The 11272-nt window shown below is 38.0% G+C and overlaps 1 protein-coding gene across 3 annotated transcripts in view; it reads right to left on the bottom strand.

Annotated features, from left to right (window-relative positions):
• Positions 1-687: 687 nt before the first annotated feature.
• Positions 688-11272, bottom strand: part of Hapln1 (hyaluronan and proteoglycan link protein 1) — a 61580-nt gene continuing 50995 nt past the window's right edge. For all 3 annotated transcript variants that reach the window (XM_029556229.1, XM_008853287.3, XM_008853286.2), the window contains 2 exons: positions 7375-7677; positions 688-4229 (listed from right to left, as the gene is read on the bottom strand). In XM_029556229.1, the coding sequence (XP_029412089.1) occupies positions 3940-4229; positions 7375-7677 (593 nt within the window). In that variant the 3' untranslated portion in view covers positions 688-3939. The remainder of the gene's footprint in view (positions 4230-7374; positions 7678-11272) is intronic.

Genomic DNA, 11272 nt, shown 5'->3' with positions numbered 1-11272 from the left:
TTTCCTTAAGATTAGAACATGTAGTCTGCTATTAGTTTTTCTAATATAATAACTCCTGAGAGGTAAGGATATAGGACCTTTAAAAAAATCCTACATTGGAGGGTCCAAATAATTGAAAGAGAAAGCCTATATTATGTCAGTTTCTTCTTAAATGTCTATCACAAGCCATTCAGTAATACCTTCTATAAATGCTCTCCTTCTATGCCTGACTCATCTTACAATCAAACACAGGATCCATTCTACTAGATAACAGTCAAAGTGTTAAGCCTTGTCTTTGGTAGGAAACTGAGGGCATCACACATGAACAGTTTAACTTATTTTGGAGAACTGAGAACCTTCATAGAATCTTTCACTTTGCAACACAGGTTTTGTTTAGGACTAGATTTCAAATATGAAAAAAAAATTATCACAAAATGAAGATGGCGTCTCTCACTTTGTTTGCACACTAAAAGAAGATTTAATCCCTATCATCTTTGAAAATAGATTTCTCTGAGGCTGTTCAGTGTATTCCAGAAAAGTATGGGAAAAGTTTTAAAGTATACTTTCTTATTTGAATGTCAAGGCTCTAACTCTTTGAGGTGTGATTTTATTCAAATCATTGTACCAGCAACAGACCATTGTATCCTGCTATGTAGAAATAATACATGAAAAGAGTTTGACACAAAGAATAATGGCTGATTCAAAAGATACTGCAATAAAACAAAATTGATTTTAATATTCGTTTACCAGTTCATTATCTTACAGAAAATGAAAACATTCTTTTGTGATACATATTGGTTCTCTTCAATCTTGCACTTAGTAACTATTAAATGCATTTTAAATATTGACTTTCCTTTTAATTGGGTGGCTTGATGATTTTTGTATTATTCATAGCTTTTGTTATACACCATGCTGTCCTGGCAGTAGTGAGCTATGATAGAGTTAACGTCTCAAAAAACTGTTAGCTGTCAATAGATTTTTATTGATGCATTCTATGCAAAAAACAAAATAAAAAACCCTGACAATTGATCCCCTTTTAACCCTTCCTTCTTTAGTGGTCAGCTACTCCAGGACACCACCAGAACCTGGAGTACTGAAATCAAGAAACCCAGTATGGCTGCCAGCAACCAGACTGAAATTGCCTTTGAGCCTACTAATTGCCAAAATAATAAGCGACCATCTTATTGCGTAAAATAACACTTTAACAGGTACCGGCCCCTTTATATGAAAGAAAGTTTAAATTTACAAGTCCTATATTTGGCTAAAAATTGCTGTGATAAAATATGGCAGCAGTCACTCAAAGATGACATCCAGTGTTAAAATGACAACTTATTTTTATTTCTATATTGTATTTTTGTATGAATTGGTCTTTCTGTATAGATTTTCAAATGCAGTTGTCTCGGTAAAATTTGTAGTTGTGTTTGTTCATTATATGGACCATAAGACAAAATGATGGTAACTTTTTGTAGTCTAATCTCTGGGAATCTCGAAATCTACAAAGCAATTTCTGAGTTAGTCAATACTATATCAGCTTTCTGGTAGGAACTGTACTCAGATACCTTTTCTTCTAAAGACATTCTCAATGAGATATAAAGTAAGAAAATATACATTTTGTGGAATAAAACAATAAAATGAGAACTTTAAAAAGATCCCTCTTCAATTAGGTCCAAAGGGTATGAAGATTATGGTCCTTCATGTAAAATCAGAAGTTAAAAACTCTGACTAGCAATGTTCATTGTATGATTTTTTTTTCAAGAATGGACAAATGGCATGCAATTGGTATTGACTTGAATCAGCTAACAGTCACTCCAGAGAATTTGAGCAGCACCAATTCCTATACTAAGTATTCAAAAGTTAAGAAATGCTACTATGCTTAACACTATAAAGGTAGTTATATGACAATAATTGACAATAATATACCTGTTTCATTAGAAAATTTTTGCCACTTGTACATCAGACAAAATTCTTATAGGTAATAATTGTTCAAGTATGGTCTTCTTCCAATAAGCTAACCCCAACACTTAAGGTGTTGGAGTTGCTAGTTTGGAGATAATCCCCTCTTTAAATAATGTATTCATTGTACACTAGACCACTCAGGTTTCTGTAACTTATATGTGTGACTTCTATTATACCTGCAGCGTTTGAGCTAAACTTCACAACCTCTTTGGATTTATAGTTTTGCATGATCTGAATAACCAGCCAGATTTTAAAATGTGCATGCATACATTGTCATCTTTTAATATTAAAGCACCTGAAAATTTCCAGATATGCTTTTAATGAAAGGTTCTACTTTTATTTATAATATTTCACCTAGATAATATATGAATATAGTTAAGCTTTCATGGACTTCCAGTTGCTCCTTACCTTCTACACACTTATCTCTGTATTTATAGAGTGAATTTATTAGAATTACTACAGAACTTTAAATGCAACCACAATCAATTCAGGAAACAGATTTATTTGCTCATGGTCATGGGAGAAAATCTACATAAAAACATTCATGAAAACAGACCAGCTATGTCATACTTGGATTACTGTACTAAGTTCCATTTGCTATAACTCATTGTGAAACAAGGGGAAAACATGAAATATTATTTGAATACAAATATTGGTCCCTGTGGAGTCTCAACAGTCATAAAAACATGTAAGAAAACAGAGCTTTCTTTAAGATTGGAGTTGCTAATACTGAAAGTTGTTTTTCTGAGCCTGGACTTAGCTTTTCACTTAAAAGCCCTGAAAGATTTTTGTGTAAACTCTTGTATGACAGCTTCGGCATTTTATTCTTGCCTACTGATAACCAGCAAGGAAATTGACAATGATTGTATTTTCTGTTTGGGAGAATGTTTAGAACTACATTTTTAACTTTTCCCTCCTAAACACAGGTCCTGTTTGGGCTTTCTAGTGTATATAAAGATAGAAATGATTTTGAAAGTTGTGTATTGCCTTCTTAGGCAAGTGTAGAGTTGTTCGTTCACTTGATGATTTGTTCAATTAATGTAAATAAGAAATATTAAATAGGTTAAAGTTCTTTTTATAGGACATAATGTTTCATAAGCTAACATAAAATCAAGCTGCTAAATTTTACATGGTTTCTGTCCAGCAGTTTATCTATTTAACTGCCCTGAGTAGATCCTAAATACTGCTTAGCAAAAGTTCCTTAGAATTTAAATATAACTCATTAAAGCTACTCAAAAAATAAAACAATTCTTCTCAGATAGGTAATTTTAATTAGAAGGTAGAAATCTCTCATTGGTAAAATATTATCTACTTATTTAAGTCTTATACTTTATATAAATGGACTTATTAAGGAGTTCTCACTGTGCTTATTACCATGCATTTGAATCCACATCATTTTTCTTTTCTTTTTTTGGTCAAAAAGGTAAGATTTTAAAGAGTAAAACATTCTGTCTACTGGAGACTTGAAGTATTAACTTTTAGAAAAGTACATTGTTCCCTTGTGAAACTGAGTTTTATACAACCTCTTGGGATCTCAGTTTATGTAAAGAAGCCCGCATTTCAAACCTGTTGCTCTAATCTGTTTATCGCAGTGCATTTCAAAATTGTAAAAATGTGTAAAATTTGTGCTTGTGGAAGCTGCTGCTCTGAGTAGCTTGACTTTCCTTAACAGAATCCTAGTAATGGTCAATCTACTACGTGCTGGGTTGAGGGGAGGATACTTTGTTGGGATGATGTAGCATAAAACAGTTTAGCTCTAAAGCCTTTTCTTTCTTTCTTTTTTTTAGCATCCCTTTTACGTGTATTGTTATAATATATATTGAATGATAGTGTTACAAAAACAAATTAATGAATTGGCCTGTATGAAAATGATTCTTTACAGTAAGTAAAAGAAGGTTATCACAGTTTTGGTAACTTGCATGAGTTCATACTGAAACAAAAATAAAACAAAAAACTTTTCACATGTTCTCAATGACTTGAACTCTGACGCGCTCTAGGGCACACTCAGTTGTATGATCTGAAGCAGTAGACCCCATATAGCTTATGCTTTTTATCTGGGAAGCCCACGAAGCGCACCGCAGCCTCAGTAGGACTGCAGCGTCTCCTTGGCCTAGAAATAGGGTAGCGGACACTGCCATCCGCCAGCCATCCTGCATCACAGCGGTCATAGCTGAGAAGTTTCCAGGCAGCAAATATCTGGCCCACTTTTGCAATCTGAGCACCGTCTTTGAGACAAGCTTGCACCGCCTCATCATAAGTTAGCTTGGTGGGGTGGATCAGGTAGTAAAATCGGCCTGTGGAGAGAAAGAGAGAGTCAGGGAGCATGTGATGGAAGCACCGAGATAGAAGGAGCTCAAAGCTAAAGGGCTTCTTCTCAATGGAAGAAGCAGAGCAACGTCTGAAACTTGAGCATACAGTTGCCAATTAAATGTCATATCCCTAGGTCACTCTAGATTAAGTAAATTTGCTTTCCCCTTGCTTCATAATGTGTACTCACAAGCTCTTTATAGCATTTAAAAGAAACTGGTGATGACAGATGCAGTTTCTGTTAGCTAATTAGTGACTAAAAGAACCTTTCTGTGGCTCTAGAGAAGACAGAATTCCATGTTGAAAGAAGGGTTATTTAAATTCTAGTTGTAGCAAGACTGAACCCAGTGCAAGTTTCTAGAGAGGCAAAATTTGAATGTGAAAGGATCAAAAAACATTCTTGACATAAAAGTCCATTAGAAAAAAATCAAAAGCCCTCAAGTTCTTTTCATTACAGGTATCAATAAGACTTTATTCTCATCAAAGACTACAGTATAAAGATGCATAAAATACAGGAAGTCACTTGCCATCAATGATACTCACTCAGAATGTAAACCCGGCCTGTGCTTCTTTACCAGCAGGGGAATTTGAATTTTTTTTTTTTTTTAAATTTTCAACTTTTAAGGCCTAACACCATGCCATTTCTTCATTTCACAGGAAGGACAAGTTAATCTCAACTCCTTATCTACTTATTGTGGTGTTAATTATTGGGATCACATTAACATGAATGAAATATACATAAATGTATGAAACATATCAATTGACTGGTGATGCACATCGAAGATTTTCTCAGTTATCTTACATTCATCTAGAATATAATCACACTTTCTTATCAGAATACTTAAAGTAATGAGATTCCCTTTGGCTCTCATTCAACATAGGGCATTCTTTTGTTTTTATGCATATAGGTGTGAGTGTGTGTGTGTGTGTGTTCATTTGTTTATTGTTTCTAGTGTATCCATATGGCAACCAAAGGACAACACTGGGTGCCCAATCCTCAGCAATGCTGTCTACTTGCTTTGATATAGGATCTTTTGTTAAGCTAGACATCCTGGCCAGCAAGCCCCAGAATCCTCCTGGCTCTGCTTCCCCTGTGCTGGGACTATAAATGCACACCACCATGTTTGGTGTTTTAATGTGAGTTATGGAGACTCAACTCAGGTCCTCATACTTGAGAGGCAAGTACTTTATAGCTGAGCTATCTCCCTAGGCCAAGACATAGGCCACTGAAGAATTCATTAATGCCTTCCAGTTCTTTCTAGTTTGAGCTAATGAAATTTGAAAAAAAAAAAAAAAAAAGGTGGAAGCCATTGTACTATCAACTAGAGAATTAGTTTTGTCATCCATACAGAGCTCAGCAAACCATAACATGTGAGTTCAAATCTGACCTAGACATGTTTTGAAAATGAAGCTTGTCTGGGATACAAACATATCCATCTGTTGAATGGCAGCAGTACCATGTATGGGGGCAGTACCGTGTATGGGGCAGTACTGTGTATGGGGGAAGTATCATGTATGGCAGCAGTACCGTGTATGGGGGCAGTACCATGTATGGGGCAGTACTGTGTATGGGGGCAGTATCATGTATGGGGGCAGTACCAGGTATGGGGGCAGTACCATGTATGGGGGTAGAACCGGATGGGGGCAGTACCATGTAGGGGGCAGTACCGGGTATGGGGGCAGTAATGTGTATGGGGGCAGTACCGTGTATGGGGGCAGTACCATGTAGGGGGCAGTACCGGGTATGGGGGCAGTAATGTGTATGGGGGCAGTACCGTGTATGGGGGCAGTACCATGTAGGGGGCAGTACCGGGTATGGGGGCAGTAATGTGTATGGGGGCAGTACCGTGTATGGGGGCAGTACCATGTAGGGGGCAGTACCGGGTATGGGGGCAGTAATGTGTATGGGGGCAGTACCGTGTATGGGGGCAGTACCATGTAGGGGGCAGTACCGGGTATGGGGGCAGTACCGGGTATGGGGGCAGTATCATGTATGGCAGAAGTACTGTGTATGATGGCAGTGCCTGGTATGGGGGCAGCACCAGGTCTGGCCACTGATATTCTACAACATAGAAATCTCCCTTGGGTAAGAGTGACCACTGACAAACAAAACAAAGTAAAGAAAACATTTGCCATCTGGATCTTTATAGAGAACTCTGTGGTCATCATCAACTCCTTTTATTTCTTCTAGAATCTGTCACCAAGGACCTGAAATATAAAACCATGGGGCCAGGGTTGACTCATGGTCATGTGATCTGTGCATGCATTCACCCAGGTTCCACACTTAGAAGGCCCCATGCTTGATTTAAGTCTCTGTAGTCACTATTATAAAATATTTTTGGTTTCCTTTCCTTTCTTCTCCTCCCCTCCCCTCCCTTCTCCTTTCTTTTTTTATATAACCTCACTGCACAGCTCAGCCCAGGCTGTCCTTGAATTCATGATCCTCCTACCTCAGCCTTCTGAGTGATCAGACTACAAGTATGTGCCACCATGTAGTTTAAAATTCTTAAGCAAATTTGAACAAAGGGCCCCACAATTTCTTTTTAAAATTCTTAATTAAGTTTGAGCAAAGGGCCCCCCAAATTATTTATCTGGTTGTTCAGGTTGGCACAAGAGAAGGGCAGGGAGTGGGAAGATGCAATGGGGCAGTGATCAGGGTGAATGAAACCTTGCTTTGCCTTTCATGTACAGTGCTAGTGGTACTTTGTCTCACCCAGTTTTCCCTTTATCCTGAACTTTGCTGATCATCACACCATAACTGGGATTGGGAGGACATGTGTGATATAAGCACCTTCCTTTAGTGGACAGAATGATAGTGTGGTAATAGCCTGCTGTGGCCATAAGAAACAGTCCAAGACCACGTGACAGCTTCAACTATTCTTAAAAACGGATGGGCTAAAAAAATGGATGGGCTAAAACCTAGGAATATCAGAAATAGGCTATTTTTGTTTGACTTACACGGCATATTTAAAAAGAAACTATGACATTCAAGATTTAGGAACTTTTGAGTATCAACTAGCATAATACCACAAATAATTTTTTTTAAGTGGAAAACATTAAAAGTCAGGTATAGTGGCACAGTAGAGCTCGAGCTCTGGGATAGAAAAGAAGGCAATGAAATTACTATCTTACCATTGAAGTTAGATGTAAAACAGAAAACATCATATCTGCTTTTATCTTTATCCCAAAACCCGTAGTTCCTGACTCCGGGCACGGTATTCTGGCCACCACAGGGCTCTCGGGGCTTGGTGATAGGGTACTGCACAGATCCGTCGCTGAGCCAGCCAGCGTTGCACCAGTCCAGCCCACCCCGCCAGGCATCATACAGCTGATCAAAGGAAGCAATCACAGCATCCTGGTCCAGGCAAGCCTGCTGTGCCTCGTGAAAATTGAGATTATAGCGCCCCAGTCGTGGAAAGTAAGGGAATACGACACCTGTGGAAAGGAGAAGGGAAGATGTCATTAGTGATGGAAGAAGAACTCTGAGCAAATCCACTTGTGAATGAATAGGGAGAAGAAATGAACTCTCCACCAGATGAGGTAGGTTTTTGTCAACATGCAGCCATTTCTCGTGGACTGTCGCTGCCTCACATACTTAGTGATTTGCCTCTGCTGTCGAGAGTTCATTGTATGTTAATAAAAGTTCTCCTTTCTGAGCATGATAGGACCTATCATAATTCCTAAATAGCTCTCCTTGACAGATTGCCTACCGCTCCTGAATACTAACCTCAGAACAGGGAGACTGCTTGGCTAAGTAGGGAGATCAGTGCTAAATACTGAGACTGGTGGGGGTATAGTGCTTGGACAGGCAGTGTTCCTCGAAATTCACAGTGCTTTTCTTAGTAGTTATTATTATGGAGTTATGAATTAATTTTGTCTAGTCTTTGGCACAAACAAAGGCTTTAATTTAAAAATCTTCCCATTATTGTTTTTCAATGGTTCAATGTTTTATGAGAAAGAAAGGCAGAACTCCTTGTAGTAAGAGAGATGCTGCAAGAAAAGGACCTGAAAGTGAGCTTCATTTTTAGCTACCCTGCTGATATGTTGAAACTAAAACCAAGGTTTTAAGACTACTTTCAACAGAAATGCATAACAAAAATGTACCTCCTTCAACTTGTCTTATACAGGACAAGTGCAGAGTGAACGTCTGCTAACTTACTGATCCATACTGAAGAATCAAATGTTTTAGAGAATAAAACCCCCTAGTTACTAAAAATAGCATAAACTGTCATTTGATTTTGCCTGGGAAGATGCAATGGCCTTCTGAAAGCATCTGTTTTAGTGAAATGATTATGAGAGGTAAATGAACTGTCTCTTGCTCTTACAGTTTTTTTTTAATTTTTAAAAATTTATTTATTTTTATTTTATGTATGTGAGTGTATGTCAGCAGGTGTGTAAGTTCACCCGTATCCTGCAATGTCCTTGGAGGACAGAAGAGAGTGTTAGATACTCTGGAACTGGAGTTATGGACGGTTGTTAGCCACCATGTGGGTATTGAGATTCAAACCCCAGCTTCTACAAGAACAGCCAGTGCTCTTAACTGCTGAACCATCTCTCCAGCCCACTCCTAGTAGTTTCTTAAGGATGCATTGCCAGATTAAGCAGACAGAATCCAGGCAATAAATTCTCTTATAGATTATCCTGGAAGTCTCTAAAAATTGTTTGAGTAGCGTTAAGTCAAGTCTTGTCCCTTGTCCATCCCGAGAAATCCAGCTGGCACAGTCTACTGCAGGCAAGAATCCAAGAAGACTTCCTGAGCTTGCTCTGCTTTCTCAGGTTCTTGGCTGAAGGATCTAACCTTTGGACTGGAGCCAGAGGAAGAAAGGAAAGATTCCTGGTTGCCACTGATTCCTTCTGTGGTGAGGGGAAGATGAGCCAGGACGAGGTTCTAAGAATGCTCTGCCCTGCTAAAATGTTCCAACTAAAATCCCAGTATGCCCCTAGGTGGAACTTCTAGAATACTCTCTGTCCCCACATGACATTTGTCCTCTTTCCTTAGCAGCCCCAGACATGCCCACAAGAAGGAAAATGTTCATTTTACGTAGGAGTGATTGTCTTGGCAAATAGAGCTGAAGAGACAGAAAGCCTCACAGCATCTTTACCTGAATATAGAAACTAGGCTGCCCTTCCTTTCTGAAGTGGCTCATGATGGTTGTAATGGAAAATAAAGAATACTTTAACTTACAGTAACTTTAAAGACTCAGAAAAACAAATTTAAATTCAATATGGTATATCATGATGAATGCTCATGGGCAATTAAAAAGGGTTTTTGTTAGTACTTTATCTGATTAATAGTTGTATGTATTATAGAAATATGAGTGATTTAGTTCCAAATCTAGGGTTACATATTTTTATTTGAGTTGCTTTCAATTTTAAGATGATGTCATACAATCCTTTCATAAAATTGAATGTTAACTTTTGCTATTTTTCAATTGGAAGAAAAAATTATTAACTCTGTTGCATCAACTCAAAAAATTATTTAATGTGAAAAGAACAGCAACAAACATGGATATACAGCTATCTCTGTAGTAGAATGAATCTTTTGGGGGTATGTGTGGCACTGTCAACACAGCTAAATACGGATGGCTGGAAAGGTCATAAATCTCAGAGAAAATCTAAGTTTGTCACATCTCTAGACAAATGTATTTCTTACTATATTCTAAATATGGATCCTTATATTTACAGACAAGCATGCCAGTCCCTACTCACCAAAGAATCTTCTTTTGCCACAGACAGAGACTATTACAAAATTCCATAACTGATCACACACAGAGAATAAGTGTCTGTGAGATGCCCAGGCCTCAGTCACACATCTACAATGGAACCTCTACACTGAAGGCTCAAGGAACGTAGTGGAACAAAGAGGGGTAGAGAGACTACCAATGCATCTCTTAACTGTCATCAGCCAAACTTCCTCATGCAACAAAGGGCAATGAACACAAAAGGCCACAAATGGCCAAAGTGTAGAGAACAAGAGACTGCAGAGTCTGGGTCTCTGGACAGGACTCCTATTTAAACCTCACCCACCCAGGGCTCAGGGGCCATTGTGGAAGAGGAGATGGAAAGATCCTAAGAACCAGGGAAGAAGGTACATGACCATACAGAAATAAAGCCTTACAGGCTCCTGGGACCTTGCGCATATGAACATACAACAGTAGTGACAGCATGTACAAGACTCATGAAAATGATATCATACAGAAATCAGTATAGAACTGGGGAAATGGACAGGAGGCCACAACTTTGGCAAGGAAGTACTGGCAGCTGATCACTGCTGGGTGAGGGAGAGTTGGTATTCTTTAAGGGAGAGATGCTAGACAGGCTGTACAGGCTTCTGTGGATGAACTCACACTGAGGGACATCTGGGTACACAAATTGGACTTGATAGGCTTTAAAATATGACAAAATGCATGAAGTTCTGTGGGTGGGCTATGGGGGTGCAGGTAGGGAAGGGGGTCTAAAATATGATTAAGATGTATGAAATCAACAAAATTCAATAAACATATAAAGATTACTTAATGCAGTTTAATTATTATTTGATAATACTGCAAAGAACACACAGAAACAAATAAGTACTTTACTCAGCCAAAGGTTTAAAATTTTCACCATGTTGTACAGATGTAGAACACAAAGTTAAAAAAACCTGACATTTCTTCAGGAAAGGAATTTCTGAAACTATATGTCTGTTACTATTCTATTTATCTACTTATTTTTATTCCAGTTAGTTAAGACTTTAACATCTAACTATGGAATTTTTGGCTCTGTGAAAAATCTTGTAATTTCTACAGCTGAATTGTGGTTTAAGTAGCTTTTATGCAGTGTTATAAAAATAAAAAAAGTTAGATTTTTTTACATGTGGGAAAAGATAGTTTATGATAATTATTCAAGTAATATCTGACTCTTTTACCCTCCATACTTATATATTTATCTTAAAAATAAAATCCAAAGCTCTTTTCTTTTCCTTGACAGTCTGGTATGTATCATTACAAAGGGATGAATGGTATTAATGAATATGGTAAATCACACGGGAAAC

This window comes from Nannospalax galili, unplaced genomic scaffold, assembly GCF_000622305.1.
Source record: "Nannospalax galili isolate Female #2095 unplaced genomic scaffold, S.galili_v1.0 scaffold45, whole genome shotgun sequence".
NCBI lineage: Eukaryota > Metazoa > Chordata > Mammalia > Rodentia > Spalacidae > Nannospalax > Nannospalax galili.
The sequence above is the reverse complement of the archived record's forward strand: the minus strand, read 5'-3'. Positions and strand labels throughout refer to the sequence as shown.